Below are 18,660 nucleotides of genomic sequence, written 5' to 3'. Positions count from 1 at the left end.
AGATTATGAAATTTTTGTAATAATTCTTAATTTTGATTTTAGAAATTATTCAAAACTGTAAATTGTTGTAATGTACTATTGAACTTCCATATGGAAGGAAGATTAATATTAATGGATAATGGCACTCCACATGCCATTTGATTGGCGAGAATTATTGATTTTAACTATTACAAAATAATTTTTGTTATTTTCATTGTAACAGTCAAAACCATGTTTTGATGCAAATGCTTTTAACTGTTGATAAATACTTATCACATGTACTTTTTTATTTCTTCCAACTCTTGTGAGTGTGTTACATACATAACAGGTTTCTGTGTGTTCAGAAAAAGTGAAGAATTTATCATTTCTCTCAACTTCAAAGCCTTTTTTTGAATTTAAATCTAGCCTGCATAAGACCATGTAACATGATTTGCATAAATATTCAGGATGAACTTTTTGATTGTCTGAGGTTATATCCAGCTTGTAAAAACTAAGAGTTGCTTGTTTAAAGATAACAACAGGTTTTAACTGATAGTGACTATCCTGTTTTGTTATGCAGCCACACTTTCCACATAAATGTTTTAAATATTCCTCTTGAAGACTCATTATTTATCCTGTAATGAGATAATAAATATGAATATAAGATTACTTCTTTTGATATATCTAGAAAAAGTTAAAAATAAGGTTGTACATCACTTGTAGAAGACTCAAGAATATGCAACGAAAGGTATGGTCTTATTATTTTTATTATCATATTGTTACTATTAGTAACAACAATAACAATAAAAATAATAAGATCATTATAAGTTAAAGAAGTTTTACATGGCTGACTGTTTAAAAATGCTCATTAAAAATACATACTTAATATTTCTTTCCAACTTCTGAAATCAAAAGTTTTTTATGAACTATAAGATGCTTTTAGTTATAATACCTTTAGACAAAATGCGATTTAGGTATCAAAAATAAGAAAATTTATAACCAGGACGTTCGCGAAAAAAGAAAAAAAAAATTCAAGAGAAAAAAAAAGTGAGGCAAATAAGTTCTACATTTCCGACAAAAATAAGAAATACTCTCTGATTTGAACCTAAAGTGGGGAGCATAATCTAAGAGTGGGGTGAAAAGAACACTGAAAATCTCTTATTCGACCTTTAAACTATGTCATAGCAATTTTAATTTAACAAGGAAAATTTGTTTCACTTTACTCTATCCATTCTGGTAAACCAAACATAGGCTTTTTGCAAAAGCCTAGTTTTAGACGTCAAAGTTTAAATACAGTTAAATTTTTATTAAGCAAAGTTCATAGCTCAAATCAACCTTTTTCAGATTTGTGAACTATTCTTGATTAATTTTTTTGTCTTTTATAACCATAAGCTTCAGTAAATGCATAATTATAATGGGTTTACTGAGGGAGGTTTTTTGACGGAAATTTGACGGGTAGAAGTCGGAATATCTGTATCATGAATTTAGAAATTGACGGTAGCACGCATAGTTTTTAGCTAATTGGCGGCACCTCTGATCTATAACAATGCGTTGAGCGTCCATCTATTAATACGTCCTTGGTCGAATACAGCTTTTACCCTTATTACAAATGGCGGATTCAATTTGTAAACAAAAAAAGCGGCTTCACTTTTCGTCCAATAAAATCCCGCAAGTTAGACATCTAGTATATAAAGTATATCTATGGTCATAAAATACATCTGTTATTGTGAAATACATATGTTATTGTGACAATGGTATTTTTGCTAAAAACGCCATCCATTTTTTGCGGACTATGAGAAATATTAATCCGTAGCCAAGATGAGAAAATCACCGCAATGACAAGAGAATGTCATCAACCCTGTGTGCGACTATGCAATAATTACATTTCCCTTTTTTTATATACAATATGCTACAAATTATATAAATACAATATATATCAAACTTATACACCAAGCTAAATAATTGATTTTTGTTGTATTGTAAGTACAGTATTTGTAGTCTTAATATTTTAAACTTTAGAGCGAATTTTTTTTTTTTTTTTTTTTGTTATTCAGTTATATTATCTCGTTTAATGAGTATTAAAAAAATCTAAAATATCAATTATTAAAAAAGTCTGAAATAACTTTTGAGCAAAATAAATTTAGTTTAGGTGACGTCAAAGTACCGAATTCCACCAGTCTATTCATTCATTAGTCATTTTAGTTGCAATTAATAATAAATTTTGTAAAATAAAAAGAAACTATAAGTAATAACAGCTTATTATTTTAAATAAATAGTTTTTGCACTTACTTTTCAAATTGCTCTTTTTTATTAGCACAAAAATAAGTTACCTACCTTACATCCGAAAAATTCTTATAATTTTTGTCTAAAGTTTTGGTATTAATTTTTTGTTCCAAACAAATTAAAATACAAAAATAGATCTGTAATTGGATGTGGGTAGGTATAGTGGAATTCAGAGCTGTAGCTTACATCTCAAAACTTTTATTTTCAGAAGTTTGGCAATTGCTTTTCATGTTTGAATCCAAATGGTTGCAGAATGTTATCTTAAGGAATTGTTGAAAAAGCAAGTAGTTGAATATTTATTAAGAAAAGAAATATTTGATAAAAAGTGGCTGAGTTCGGTACTTTGACGTGTATATACCTTTCGTCTCATTGAGTGGTTAATCAATTTTTGATTGATTGGAAGTTTTGTTATGCTGTTTTTAGAGATGATTATATAGGTAAGAACTTTGACTTTACAAATTTGGTCAGTACATATATTCATGTTATTACAGTATGTAGGATAATTAAAGTATGTAGATTATTTTACAGTACTTCTATTACTCTAATCTGAGAACTTTGAATAACTCTTTCAAATGGTCTTAATGTAGAGATCCTGGCCTGTACTTCAAATTCATTTCCTTGCTGAACAATCTATTCAATTAATCAATGGACTGTAGAAGCTTCGTACAACCATGCTTTTGCCCCCTTGCTGTGCAACAGCTTTGAGGGAATCATGTATTGGCTAAATACTGACAAAAGAGAATTTCCTTTTGAAGGTGCTGAATAGATGATTCACTATCTGTAGCAAAAGGTGAAGCTCTGAAGGTGTATTTAAAACATTTGTTTTGTTTGCCTCAAACAAAAGATGAATAGTGTTCTGGAAAAGTTTAGAATTTTTTTTGGTCTGACTGTTGAAAACACTGATAACATTGAATGAGTGATCCAAATGTTATGGTTCCTGAACTATTGAGACTCTTTGTCTACTTCACATTAATAGTATGGGTGCATTGAAGCATGACTTTGTAAAACACTTAGTAAAGACAAACTTAATCTACTTTAAATGCAACTTCTCCAAAATTACTGAAAAATAAAATTAGCATTACTGATATCCTCTGCAATTGATATAATCAAAATCTTTTTGACACTTGAAAACTGACTTTTACTGATCTTTGTTTTGAGTCTTGTGATTTTCATTTTTGTCTATCACTTGAAGACAAGCTTTAAGAAAATTACCTCTATGGTTATCCTGATTAAAACATCTTCTTGTGATATGTTACAAGAACCTAGCACAACCCTCCCAAATGATTCAATGTCTGAGTAAAAATTTTAATTCTTTTAACAATCTCGTTAGTTTTTATATTTGGTTTTTTGATTGAAAAAAAGTTTCTGGCTTTTTTCCTGCCTTGACAAACTTATCTTGAAGATAACTTCAACTCTAGTGTCATTGGATGAGAACTTGTTAAGGTATTTTGCTAAATTTCTCATGTTATTTGAGAGGTTAGTTACTTGCTGAATATTTTGCATTTCATAAGCTTAAATTTTTGAAGAATCAAATTTTGAAAAAGTCAAAGAAAAAGATTGAACAGGCACTGAAATTTTGAAATTTTTGGCACTGAAATTTCCCTAAACTTTTTGGTTTCATTTGGAAATGTTTCTTTTCCTTTTATAATTAGTCTTGGTATTTTTTATGCTGAGTGTGGAAATTTTTCACCAAAACAAACCAAGTTTTGAGTTTAAACAGTAATATTGCATCTGTGTGGTTTTTCTCTTGCTACTTGAGGGAGGCATTGTGCACAGATTTTATTGGTTAAATTTATAGTTTGTTGAGGTTTTGGTCTTCTTCTTCTTCTTTTTCATTCCGTGTGGATTTTCATTGCTTTTGGATTGGATTTTTGTAAAATAAAAGTATAGGAAATTATTGAGTATTTTTTAACATATTTGCTCTAACTTTAGCCAGGTATTTGGTTTTTAAAATTTTTCTCAAAATCACTCCTAATATGTATGTATGTATATATGTATGTATGTATGTATGTATGTATGTATGTATGTATGTATGTATGTATGTATGTATGTATGTATGTATGTATGTATGTATGTATGTATGTATGTATGATGTATGTATGTATGTATGTATGTATGTATGTATGTATGTATGTATGTATGTATGTATGTATGTATGTATGTATGTATGTATGTATGTATGTATGTATGTATGATCAGTATTAAGATAAACCTTTGTACACATATACACATTAAGGTGTCTCTTAATAAAAATAAAAAATTTTTTTCTTCCTCTCTAAATTTTTTTTTCCTCTAAAAAAACAAAAAAAAGTTCTTTAAATTGGATGATGTTTAGAGGTGAACTCTAAAATTTCAAAAAATTTTGGTTCATCATGAAATATAAAATAATGCAATATTTATGTGTCAATATCTTACTGTAAATATTCAAGTTAGAAGATTAATGTCTGACAATTTTTTTTTTTGTTATAACTTGTTCTTTTTCAAATTTTGCCATTCAGATGGATCCTTGCCAAGGAACCTCTGAGGAAGTTTAAGCAATTGAAAAAGTTGTTTGATGTTGATGGTACAAAACTGCTCCAGACCCAACATACTCAGAAACACAGCTGATTTAGCTTTTGGTTGCTTTAATGGATGATCCAATGCTGGTTCTTTCATGGGCAGTAACATTAATCTCTTCATCTCAACAGACACTTTGGAGTCAAAAAGAGCAAGTCCAACCAGTTCCTCAGAAATGTACCATAGATGAAGTGCAAATTTTTTGCTTGTTGCTCTAGAAATGGTTTTACTCATAAGTTCACAATGTGTTTGAAGTCATTTAGATGTGCTTCAACTTTAATTGGAGGACTAATCTAGGCCTTGAGGTAGATGAGAACAGCAAAAGTTACCACATCATGAATTTTTCTCTTTTCTGATGTCATCATAGTGAACTGGCCACAGAAAAGCCAGATTTTAATAAGATATATGAACTTTACCATCAAACAGGCATAATGTATGATGCCTGTCACTTAGAAATGGGTCCCTTGTTCAGGAATGCTCCCAAGAAAGATAACAGATAGTTCTAGAAACTCACAATAGTCTTCTTGTGGTTGCTTCACTTCTAAGTAGACAAACTAAATGATATTTTTTTCCAGATGATGTTGTCAAGATTTTCAATGATTCATCTGTTGAAGCTGGTTGAAAATTCTTGTAATCAATGAACTGCCAGTGCTCCCAAAATCATTTATAAAGCAAAACTTCAGGACCAGTAGATTTACTTCTTGTTGGCTTGAATGCAACATCAACTACTTATTCCGTTATATGATGACAGCATCCCTAGAATATACAATCTTAGCCAAGCTTTTGCTCAAGGATACCGCAAGCACCTGAATAAGGGCCACTGTTATATGCTATAGTTTCAAAGCACAGTACTAAAATTTGATCAATAAAACCCTACTCTTAGTGCTCCTATTGATATTCAAAACAATAAAAATAAGCCCAAGACTGAGTGCAACATTGTTCAAAATGAAAATGGCATTTGTTGATGAGAGGTTTATATAGTCAAGAGTGGAAGTAGTCTAATTAACATTATGTTCAGTTGCATTCACTTTTGAGATTCGAGCACCAATGGAACACTTATAAAGGTAAGAGGATTGTAATTGCTGCTTAGCATAAAACAAAATCCTAGCCTTATTTCATGATTGTCTGAACACATCGTCAGCTGGCATTTCTAACAGTTTTTTTCTAAACCTTGTGAAAATGGAGAAAATATCTAATAGCCTGATGCTAAGAAAGCAACTTAAACTCAACATTTCCTGTTCCTATAAGCTAAACAAATAAATGTTTACTTTCATAGTGCTTCCATGATGTTATTTAAAAGTAATTATTGTTCTGTATAAAAAAAGGTGAATTAAGAAATAATCAACTACATTTAATAATCAATATTCAAAGATACTGAAGTCTTGTCTATTATACCATACATCACTATTCTAAATTATTGATTTTTGATGACCACCTCTAAATATTATCTGATTTGCATTAAATTTTTTATTATTATTATTCCATGAACCTCACAACAGGAGGGTGAGGGATTGAAAGTTCAAGCTTCCATTTTTAACAGACACCCTAATACCTATGTGTTATAAGTGTGTGTGTTTTTGTATACTTTTTGTTTAGGTATATTTTTAAAATGTACATCAAAGTTGAAATAATAGTACTTTGCACATATTGTAAAAATTCATGGATGTTAAAAGAGGATTGAATGAACCTTTTCTTTTTACTGCAACAGGTTAATATTACCTTTATTATCAATATCATGGGTGTGCTGGGTCTAAAAGCTATGCGGGAGTCCTGCATGGGCCTTTTACCATTTAAAGGCCCTTTAGCTAAGAATATTTTCCTACATTTTTAAAATGATCAACAAATTTTATGATCAATATTTTTTTGCTACTTTGTTTGTGGTTCCACAAACAAAGCTACGTTGTTTTGTGGTCCACAAATTAAATTCTTTATTTAATTGATTTAAAATGTTTAACTTGGTTAAACTTCAAGCTCTATTTTATTGGTATTTTGCATACTACAATCTAACCGTTGTGTAATATTAACAAATAAATATTTGAAAAAAAACTTTATTATGTTGCATAAATTGCTTTTCCAAAATAGATTATATATATATACAGCGGTGGCCAAAAGTCTTGGAACAAAACATTTAACGACCAAAAAAATTTATTTTTGATCTAAAGTATAAATTTTGAAGGTTTGAGGTATATTTTTAAAGAGAATGTTGTTTAAAAAAATACTTACAACTTATTTATTTTTTTATTTATTTTACTGTTATCGTTTATTATTTTTAGTATAAAAATTTATCATAACATAAAGTATGTTGTTCCAAGACTTTTGGCCACCACTGTATATATATATATATATATATATATATATATATATATATATATATATATATATATATATATATATATATATATATATATATATATATATATATATATATATATATATATATATATATATATATATATATATATATATATATATATATATATATATATATATATATATATATATATATATATATATATATATATATATAATATATATATAATATATATATATATTAGGGTGCATTAAATGCCTCATGTTTTTGTAAACATTAAAAATTTTGACTGTACCTAAGTTAATTTTTTTCCAAATATTGTTTTAAGCTTTTGTGTGAAATTTCAATTTTCTAAGTCAATGTTTAAGGGGTCCTCCATTGATGCAAAGTTTTGTATATAGATTAACATAGCGAATAATGTATTACACGACAATTATAACAAAAAAACAGCTGGAAAACATTACATTACTAATTTTTGTTAAGTTATTTAGTGCCTACTTATTGTCAGTAAAGTTAAAAATACAGTAGTAATAGTTTAAAGTGCATAGTTAGTTGCTTATATAAACTTTAGCTTGATTTTCTTAAATATGGATGCCTTTGACGATCCTTTTCGATCACTTACAATTTGTTTTGGTACACTGCTTCATTCTTGGCAGCTATTAAAATGTCGCTGCTAAGCTTAATCCCTCTTTCTGCACAGTTGTTAATGACATTTATTGCTTGAATATTAGTGATTGAAGTTTGATATGCTCCAGAATCAGGCCAGCAAGAAGCGTCTTCATTTAAGAAGCTTGGCTGCAGTTTTAGTGCGTAAAATGTAAACCATTAATCTAATAGAACAAAATTTGCCAGTTTAGTTGATAATGTGATATCTTTTTTAGAAGGGATCTGTGGCTTTCCAAAACCTGTCCCGTATTGTCTTCTTGGGAATGTAACAGGTGCGGCTGGTTAAATTTCAAGCAAACAGTCGGCCAGCAGACATTTCTCAGCGCATGGTGTAAATAGAGCCAGAGGTACCATTTCTGCAGTTAGATACCACAAATGGCGCTGAAATGAACGTATGGCACTCTTTGCAATATTAGCATTTACTGCTTCATATTGCAAAAGTTTGCGGAAGAGCTGAAGATCGTCATCCACCATGTGCTGTGGACTAGGGTACTTGCTTTCGAGGAAATTTTTGAATTTCAATAAACTACCCCTTGAAAAGTGGGACATTGGTCATAGAAATAACTTAGGAAAAAAATTACCCTGATTGGACCACTCTTGTGCCTCCCCCAGAGCCCATTTAATTAAAGAATATGGTCAAAAAAACTCCAAAAATGACTATGTTCGATAGGCTAGGGGAGGTGATAATATAAAAGTTTTTAACTGTATTTTTAATATAATACAGGTATTAATTTATATTTTTAAATAAAAAGGGTAATTAAGGCAGAATATGAATACTTTTGCTGTTTTATTGTGTTAAATAGTGTTAAAAATTGCAAAAAAAGGAATTATTTTGCTGCGAATTATAAGTATAATTAAGTATTACAATTAAAAAAATTTTATGAATTATGATTTATCTTTAATTAAATAATATTTAAAATAATGTTAAAGTTTGTTGTATAAATTATTTTCATTTTTCAATCATTTTTGCCATTGGAAAAAGTGAGTCAATCAACCTCTCTTTAGACAAACTTGAAGACTTTTTTCCTGGCCTTTTTATAGCAAATCTAGCTTTATCAACAGTTAGCAGTCTGTTCTGAATTTCCTCTTCTTTATTGTATCTGTGCACAAACTGTTGCATCATTCCTACTGCTCTTTCAGCAGGATCATTTACGACAACTAGAGATTTAGCAAAATCTTTGAAGATTCTAAAACTTGATTGTGTGCACCAATACTGAGGTGGGAGGGTAAGCCAGTCTCTAATCCTTTGTTTATCCAACCCAATTCTATCAAAAATCAAGTAGGAGAATTGATTAACAAGTAATGATAAACTTGGGGGATCATTATAAACTCTATTTTCAATCCTAATCTTGTTTTCCACTTCAATGAGCAATTTGTTGTTCATTTTAAAATAATCAGAGTTTGGCACTCTCATATTGAAGCATAGCAGAAGCAATCTTACTTTTTTCTTCATTAGAAACATCTTTATCCAACAAAGAAAGAGGTACAATTGTAGAATCAAGATACCAGGAATGTTTGTAAAATGATTTCAACACTGCTTCAATCGCCTTTGGTTTGGCACAAACATCTTTGTATAGATCCATTTTATGTATTGATAAAATATCAATATATGGTGCTTTGACAGCTTTGTCAGATTGCAAATACCATTTTGCATAAATACATGCTATGAATTCCGACATGATATTTACTTCTTCTAAAAGTAGTTTATCTTCTTGTACCATTTTATTCTGATTAAAAAGCAGTTGCAATTTTAGATAATATATGGCTTTTACAAGGAACCTTTCATGGTGGACAACTCCTGGTTTCCTAATTTTTACACCTTCAAAAGACAAATAAGCAACAATAAGCTCAGCTAGTTCTTTTCTATTGCCTCTAAATATATTTTTACTTTTAATATACTTCTTGCAAAAATTAAGTGACTCAACTGCAACACATTCGATAACAGTTCCTTTTGTCTTATCCCAATGAAATCGTGTAACAAAACATTCTCTGGTCCAGATGTCTTTCTTTGTGTCACAACATTACAAAAGTGAACAATTTTTAACTCTGATATGTGGTGTCTACAAGCAAGAAATAATGGATAGATATCTAGATTGTTTGCTATTCTAAACAGGGAACCTTTTTTAGTTCCAGTATTACTGGAAGTTGTATCTAAGCATAACCTTCCGATGTTTCTTTCGGTTTCATATTCTTTAAGGAGATTCATCATGCCTTTATACTGATCTTCCCCTGAGGATGATGCTAGGGAAAGTACTCTGAGAAGATAAACCTCTCCATTAATATTTAAAAGAAGTGCTAATCTGTCATTTTTTAATCACTTGCCTTTTTTTAATTCAAATAAGGTTTTACCATCAAAATGAATGATAGGTGGATATTTGGAGGCTTTTAAAGCAGCTTTAATGTCATTTCTGGCTTGTTTACTTATTATTAAGTTTACCTTTTTCATTATGTGATGAGGTTGCTAAAATCCTGCAATGAAGTTTACTTACATCCACACAAGATTTATGAACAACAGAAGTGACAACTTTCTGGAGAACTGCAGAAGATATATCATTAATTGATGCTGCAATAGCAACACTACCACTGTAAATATCTTTAGGAATTGTGCACGTAATTGGTTTTTCTTTTTCTTTTCTCCTTGTCCAATCTCCAGGTTCAAAGTCTATATCATTCAACATTTCTGTATCGCTTTCATCTAAATTTGTTCCTGATCTAAATTTTCTGTAACTCCTAAAGTGTTGTGCTTTCTTTTGCATTTTTTCTTTCTAATACTCTCTCTAGACATTTGACTATATTTCTTATCCTCGGCTCCATGAATAAACTTTCTATCGCTTTCTTGATCATCTAAAAACTTCAAATCTTCGGCTTTGTCTTTATCTAATCTTTTCTTGTTGTTCATTATGGTACGTCTAAGATTTGGTGTAACAATCCAGAACACTTTCTTTGTCTTCTGTATAAAATAATTTTGTTTTTTTAAATCTGAAGTTGATCTTCTCTTTTCATGCTTTTTTAAACTGTAGTATTCTTTTTCTAAGCTACTTAGATACTTTCTAAGGATTTTGTCAGAAACTATTGGAAATCCAGCTTTATTCCAAGGAGCTATAATCAAAGATAATATGCACTTGCATTTGTCATTTTTACATTGATTCTTTTTCATCATATTAGGCATGCAATATGGTATTGATGACTTTTTCACATTTTTTTCCAGTGAAGATTTGATGTAGTAAGAGTTTTTCAATATTTCCATTCCTGTTGGAAGTTGCATACCTTAACAATATAAAAAATGTATTTATTGATGTGAATAATATAGATACTTCAATATTTCATTACTTATACTAAAAGGTTTTTTTTTTTTGAAATTATATTAATATAAACAATAGCCTTATCATTTTTTATATAAAGTACTCGTGTATACATTAAATTACGCATACAATGTATCATTTTAATGCAAAATAAAAAGTATATTATTATCAATCAAAATAATTACAATACAGCACCTGATATAGCTGGATTAGCTTCTCCAATAAGAAAAAAACTTTTTTTCTTGACCTAAGCTTTCTTTCTTCATCTCTGTTTTCAGTTTCTTTAATGTTCATCATAAAACCTAAAATACCATAAGTCATAAAACATGGATAAATGTATCAATAAATAGTACTTTCAAAAAAAAATTTTACTGTATGTTTAAAAAAAGAAAAACAAAGAAAGACAATTAGTTAATGTACCTGTAAATTCAAGCAAACTGCAAATTCATAAGTTTCGGCAACAATAATACAAATAAAATTTGATAGGGTAATAAGTATTTTTTTAAATTATTATAATCTAAACAAGTAAAATTGTTATGGTCTCACAAATATAATAGAGAAAAAAAATAACTGATCAAAAAACAAAATTAAAGTGTAAAACAAAGTATTTCATCATTCTTATAATTTGCGGCAAAATAATTCATTTTTTTGCAATTTTTAACACTATTTAACATAATAAAATAGCAAAAGTATTCATATTTTGCCTTAACTACCCTTTTTATTTAAAAATATAAATCAATACCTGTATTATAAAAAAAAATCAGTTAAAAATTTTTATATTATCACCTCCCCCTAGCCTATCAAACATTGTTGTTTTGGCGGATTTTTGACCATTTTTTTAATTAAATGGGCTCTGGGGGAGGCACAAGAGTGGTCTGATCAGGCTAATTTCTTTCCAAAGTTATTTTTATCACCAATTGGGACATTGGTGATAAAAATAACTTTTCAAGGGTTAGTTTAATGAAATTCAAAAATTTCCTCAAAAGCAAGTGCCCTACTGTAGACATGTGTCACAAATACAACAAAATCATATATTTTTTGCACTTGGTGGGCAATTGTAATACTCCCTCAAGGAAGATCAATAATATACTGCTGCAACAGGCATATTTTGATAGAATAGATTGGTTTGGCCATCCATTTTGCCTTGTGTAATGCACCCAGTCTGTTAAAGGTGATAACACTGTCTTCTGTATCCTCTGTGTCTAAGAAGAGTGTGCATAGATAAATAAACTCCTTGTAATCATCATGTCTCAGTTTAAGCTCAGCTTGAGTAGCCCTCAGGACTTCAGAGCTGCATGAGGAAAGAAAAGTTTTGGCTTCTTGACTGTAAGACTTCGTCGAGTCAAAGCGTTTTAGAGACGACTTCTTAAATGTTTTGCCTATAATACTAAAGTTCTTTCAGAATTTTGAAAAAAGAACAATGGCATAGGTAGTATTTTTATTATGACTTTGTTATTTTTTTAGCTACAACAGTGAATTTTTTTTTAAAAGATTTATTATTAAATTCTCTACAAATCTGTCTTGATGGCTTTGTTTTATGGTTTTTAATTTTATTTGTAGATAATGAAATCTAAAGATTTGCAAAAGCTTGTACTTTCTAAATACCAAAATGGTGATGGTCCATCAAAAATATTTGCTATATTAAGGGTGTCATTGGGTTTCGTACAATAAATCAATGGTGTCAAATGATAAGAGAACAGACTCTATCGAGTTGAAATGTTCATCAGGTGGTCCAAGATCAGTTCGAACAAATGCAAACATTCAAAAAATCAGAAGTCCTTTGAAATGTAAAAAGAGGATTTCATCTCGAAAATTAGCTAATGAACTCAATATCTCCAGAACCAGTGTTTAAAGAATACTTCAAAAGGATCTCAATTTGCAGGCATACAAACATAGAATTGAACCACTGCTTACAAATGGTCAAAAAGTCAAGAGAATTAAATTTGCAAATTGGATAAGAAACCATTTTCGAAAAGAACAAACACTGAAAATTCTGTTTTCAGATGAAAAAATTTTTGATTTAAATGGTATGTACAATCCCCAAAATGATTGCATGTGATCCACTAATCGTAATGAAGCTGATAAAGATGGTGGTATTAAACAGAAACAAAAATTCCCTCAAAAGGTAATAGTTTGGTTGGGAGCTTTTTCAAAAGGTGTTACACTACTGGTTATTTTGGACAAAGATACAGTAAATCATGACTGGTATATAAAAAAAGTGTTGTCAGTGGCCTTGAAATATGGAAACGAGATGTTTGGTGATGATTGGACATTTCAACAAGATGGGGCAACCTCACATACGCATCATTTAACTCAACAATGGTGTCGTGATAATTTTCCTATGGGATGAACTTGTTCACCAAATGAAATGGAATAAAGTTAAATCAAAATTAACATTAATTCAAGAACTTAAACGAGCTGTAAAAAACATTAGAGTAAATGTAGCTTTAGAAAGTTGTACTAGTTGGACCAATCGCTTATATCGTAAAATACTACCTATGCCATTTATCTTGAGCCACCCGTTATGTAAAATTTTTATTATACAATTAAAAAAAATAGTTGCTTACCAACTGATATATTTAAAATAGCAGGAAAAAGTTCCAGATTTTTCTCTCATAAGGAAGTCCAAAAATATTTAATTCAGTCAAATGCAGACAGCAAGGATATAATAATCAAAGATATAGTATTATTAAACTAAATTATTTTAAACTTAAACATGGAAAACCGTTGAAGAAATTAATAACAGTTTGTAGTCTATGATAAGTAAATGTGAATTCTTCAAATATATATATATATATATATATATATATATACACACTACCGTGCAAAAGTCTCCGCTCATTTGTAATATTTCAATAAAGTAACAAAAGTTTGCAAGAAAATTGCGTTTATTTTTAATTGTTTATTAAACAATGAATTAGACAGTAAATACAATACATTTTAGGATGATTTTAAATATATAAAATCAAGAAAATGTTAATATACAAAGTTGTAAATGTTAAATTTTATTTTCATCAATATGAGACCCCTTGGAGCGTATAACAGCAGCACATAATCTTGGCATTCGGGCTAATAATTTATTCATGGTTTCCGCTGTTATCTCATTCCAAGCTTTTTGCAAACGTTCCCATAGCATTTGCTGATTAATAAAAGATGTTTCACCTGCTTCTCTGATCTTCCGATCCAGTTCATCCCACAACTTTTCGATGGGTGATAGATCTGGTGATTGAGGAGGCCAAGTCATAATTTTGCAAACTTTTCCCCTTTCTTTTAGTTTCAAATAATTTTTGCATAATCCAGATGCATGTTTTGGATCGTTGTCCTGCTGCATGATGAATCCTTTCCCAATTATACGAATACCAGATGGAATCGCATGCTTAACCAAAATATTATGGTACATGTGTTTATCCATGGTAGATGTGATTTTAACTAAATCTCCAGTTAACCCATTGCCAAAACATCCCCAAAGCATAATATTACCACCTCCATGTTTTACAGTACTTTGTATACATTGAGGAAGCACTCTTTCATTAGGTAAACGCCTAACATGCACGCGACGTCGGGTACCAAAAAGTTCGAACCTACTCTCGTCTGTCCATAGAACTTTCTTCCAATCTTCTAATCCCCAATTTTTATGCATTTTTGCCCATTCCAATCTTTTCTTCTTATTTACTGCCCTCAACAAAGGTTTACGTGCAGCAATGCGTCCAATTAAGTTGACTGATCTTAGTCTTCTTTTTACAGTATCAGTTGATACTCGCTTTACCCTTGTTTTGTTGAGTTCTGCTGTTAAAATTGTGGCTGGAATTTTTCTATTTCTTTTGCTGGACACAACAATAAACGTATCTTCTTGCCGTGATGTAACTCTTGGTCTTCCAGAACGTGATCTGTCACTGTTGGAACCAATATCATGCAATCGTTGTAGAGCATATCTCACACCTGATTCGGATATTTTTAACCTGGAAGCAATTTTTCTATATGAATAACCTTCTTCACGTAAAATACATATTTTGCCACGAAGTTCTTCACAATATTCTTTCTTTACTTTCACCATTTCTCAAATTCTTTATTAAATTCAAGACATTAAATGCGCACACTAATGCCATTTTCAAGTATAAATATAAACATAAGTCTATTAAAAGCAACCAATTAAAATTACTGAAAACATCCTTACCATGCCGGAAAGTATCATGCTACTGTCAAACCTAAGCTTACAAAAAATATTTTGGTTAAAACTTTTGTGCAGTTTTAAATTTAATAAAGAATACTGAAGAACGTTATATGTATTTTACGTGAAAAAGGTTATTCATAGAGAAAAATTTCTGACATGTTTTTAGCAGCAGAACTCAACAAAACAAAGGTAAACAAAATTATTTGAAACAAAAAGAAAAGGAAAAAGTATGCAAAATTATGATTTGGCCTCATCAACTTTTTATATTAACATTTTTTTCTTTTTATATATTTAAAATCATCCTAAAATGTATTGCATTTACTGTTCCTTGCAAATATTACACATGAGCGGAGACTTTTGCACGGTAGTGTGTATATATATATATATATTTGTAGTAAATTACTTCATGGCTTTTTGAAACCTGCATGTCAATGATTACTATATGGTAATTATCAAATTAATTTAAACTTTTAGTTTGTTATGAACAACTTTTTGTAATTTTTATGAACTATGATTAGGACTTAACATAATATAGATGATATTATAAAATAACAATTATAAAATTTGATATTTAGAATGAAGAATCAAGATGTGCGACATATTGAATGGGAAGAGCTTGATAAACGCAAGTATTATGTTGTTGGTCCAATTATGATGGTTGGTGTTCGCTTGATTATATTCCCACCAATTCTTATTAAAACACGACTTCAAGTACAGCAACATAATTCCCATTACAAAGGAACCCTGGATGCCTTTAGAAAAATATTTAAATATGAAGGCATTCGAGGGTTCTACAAAGGTTTTTCTACAAACTTAGTTACTGTGGCATCAAGTCAAGTCTATATAACTACATTTGAAGTTGTTCGCTCAAAGCTTCCTAACATAGGTAACACATCAAAAAGTTTAGTTGCAGGTGCATGTGCATCACTTGCAGGTCAAACCATAACTATTCCTATAGATATTATTTCACAGAAGCAGATGATGGCTGGTCAACAAGCTAATATTTCAAATATACTAAAACCAAAAATTAAATCTGGTGTGTCAATTGTAAAAGAAATTTACAAAACAAGCGGCATCAAAGGTTTTTATAAAGGTTACATAGTTTCTCTAATGACTTATATACCAAGCTCCGGCTTGTGGTGGGCTTCATATTATATGTTTACTCAACTATTTGATAAATTGACTCCAGACTCTACTCCACATCTTGCTATACAAGGAATTAGTGGAATTTCAGCTGGAGTTGTAGCTTCCACACTTACCAATCCTGCAGACACAGTGCGTACAAGGCTACAGGTAGCATATGAATTTTTTTTTCTTAAAAAAAATTATTTTAAAACGACTCTATTGTATTTTCTGTTAATTTACTAAATTATGTATTTTTCGCATTAAAGTTTTTCTTTATCCTTAAATTAACCAATGGAATTTCAGTCCTAACAAACATATCGGTAAAAATAGATAATACTTTGATTGATAAAACAGGTGAACAAGTATTCATCTTACTATTGCTCACCATGTTGTTTAATACTGCAAAACAACTACAATTTAGAACTCTTGTGCTCTTTACTCACAGACACTTCGCCACGATTAACTTCCAATTATTTATTGCAGCTGTTTTAGCGTCAGAATTATTTTACATCATGACTATTTCTCTCCAAGAGCTACGACCAGTAAGTAGTCGATGACTTAGTGACGGCATTGATGACATTGACGGGATTGTGAATTTTGTTTCTAGTCTTTAAAGCTCTCTACGCCCAAATAATCCTTTTCAATAGGAAGGATGAACCGTTAACTAACGATACATTAAAATGCCATTCATCTAACTCATAGTTCTGAACTTAAATCTGTATATTCTTTATTTCTTCACTTTTGCAGTTTTTATTCAATCAACACTAATGCTATTTACAATATTTATTGTTTACGCTTGAGTTCTATTATGTGTATTATGGTATATTAAGGTTGAAGGAGGAAAGTCATCCGTTCGCAGCGTCATAAAGAAGCTGTACGAAGAAGAAGGTTTACGTGCACTTCACAAGGGACTAACAGCGAGATTAATTTCATCTGTGCCGTCAAGTTGCGTCTTGGCTGTTAGTTATGAACTTGTAAAAACATTTAGTTTAAAAAGTTAGCAAATAAAATCATAAAATATTTGGTAAAATATTTAAATGAGTTTTTTGCGTAATTTTCAATAAAAACTGTTTATACTTTAATTTTATAACCTATATTGTAATTAGATGATTTTTTCGGGGGGTTTTTCTCTTAAAAAAGATACGTCATTCTTAATAGAACATTTTTCATTGAATGAAAAATAAACGGTCTCATTCGTTTGTTGAATGAATTAAGTGTTTAAAAGTTAGTTGTACTTTAACCACGAATGTTTTTATTTAAAAAATTTTGCTTCCAAAATCTTACAAAAATAAAGATATTTTGTACAATATTTTTACTTGTTCACGATAATTTACAGTTGTCAACGGAAACTCTAAACTCAGAGAGGGAACGAATCCAATAATATTTATGATTTATTAAATAAATTTCAGATTGTTTCCGTCGTTAGGTGTTCTTTTGAAAAAACTTTTCCTATAATTATTGGCGAACTCAATGGTAAACGCTTAAATCAATGGTAAACGCTTAAAAGATCGCTAAACGTGTATTTCACCTTTTTTTAAACGGAAATACTTTGTGACTTAATTTTTACACTTTTTATTTTACACTATATATATATATATATATATATATATATATATATATATATATATATATATATATATATATATATATATTAGTCTTAAAGAAGAATCTCACGTTTTAGAAGTTTATACTTGCCGTGGTGTGCAAGAGAATAATTCAAATAATATTATGAATGTTCTGTCCCATACTGTTAAATGATCTCTATTTTTTTCTGAACTGTTAAAAAGCAAACCGGTTATTAAAAATAAATTTTTTACTAGGAAAGTTATTTGTTCATCGAAGTTCATGTATTTGAGTGTACAAATAATAAGAACAACGTTGATTGAAATTTTGAGCGACGATTTTTGATTATTTTAGTGGTCTATCATGTCATGTACGTTATCGAAATATGAAAGTATGCTATTATAATTAAATTATCATCAAAATATAGAATATTTTTCAGCATTTTTGGCATAAAATATCCTAGAAAAATTACCCAATTATGTAGTCGTGTCATCTCTTTCCAAAAACTCCATAAAAAACCGCCAGAGAAATCAGAAACGAAATGGAAAATACTCATCATCTTTGAGTAGGCTTTCATTTCAAAAAAGATTGATCTTTTCAACGTTTTACGACTAATTTTTTAAAAGAACTTAACTTTTATTGTTTAAAAAGAAATTATATCTTAAAGAGGAGTACTGCTACACCATGAATTCAAAGAATAAAATCGTGAAGATAGTTTGAACAGC

At 29.7% G+C, this 18,660-nt stretch overlaps 1 protein-coding gene and 1 pseudogene across 5 annotated transcripts; one reads left to right on the top strand and one right to left on the bottom strand.

The window, feature by feature from the left end:
• Positions 1-1,681: 1,681 nt before the first annotated feature.
• On the top strand, positions 1,682-17,527 carry LOC145194162 (solute carrier family 25 member 44-like). 4 transcript variants are annotated; one of them, XM_090068016.1, is made up of 4 exons: positions 1,682-1,937; positions 2,450-2,678; positions 15,823-16,540; positions 17,203-17,527. In XM_090068016.1, the coding sequence occupies exons 3-4, from the start codon at positions 15,824-15,826 to the stop codon at positions 17,371-17,373; spliced, it is 888 nt and encodes a 295-aa protein (XP_089924142.1). In that variant the 5' UTR covers positions 1,682-1,937; positions 2,450-2,678; position 15,823; the 3' UTR covers positions 17,374-17,527. The 4 variants fall into 4 exon arrangements, with proteins under 4 accessions (XP_089924142.1, XP_089924143.1, XP_089924144.1 ...); XM_090068018.1 differs by lacking the exon at positions 2,450-2,678 and adding an exon at positions 15,643-15,692 and having other exon boundaries at positions 1,868-1,937; XM_090068017.1 differs by lacking the exon at positions 2,450-2,678 and having other exon boundaries at positions 1,779-1,937.
• Positions 9,627-11,598, bottom strand: LOC149881215 (uncharacterized; annotated as a pseudogene). Its single transcript, XR_016445388.1, has 3 exons — positions 11,497-11,598; positions 11,272-11,378; positions 9,627-11,041 (listed from the first exon to the last, which is right to left on the bottom strand). The product of XR_016445388.1 is annotated as an uncharacterized LOC149881215 (transcript).
• Positions 17,528-18,660: the final 1,133 nt, after the last annotated feature.

The sequence above is a fragment of the Hydra viridissima genome, unplaced genomic scaffold (assembly GCF_058129835.1).
Source record: "Hydra viridissima isolate aposymbiotic clone 2 unplaced genomic scaffold, HvirCarnegie_v1 scaffold_12, whole genome shotgun sequence".
NCBI lineage: Eukaryota > Metazoa > Cnidaria > Hydrozoa > Anthoathecata > Hydridae > Hydra > Hydra viridissima.
This window is presented reverse-complemented; position numbering and strand designations above follow the sequence as displayed.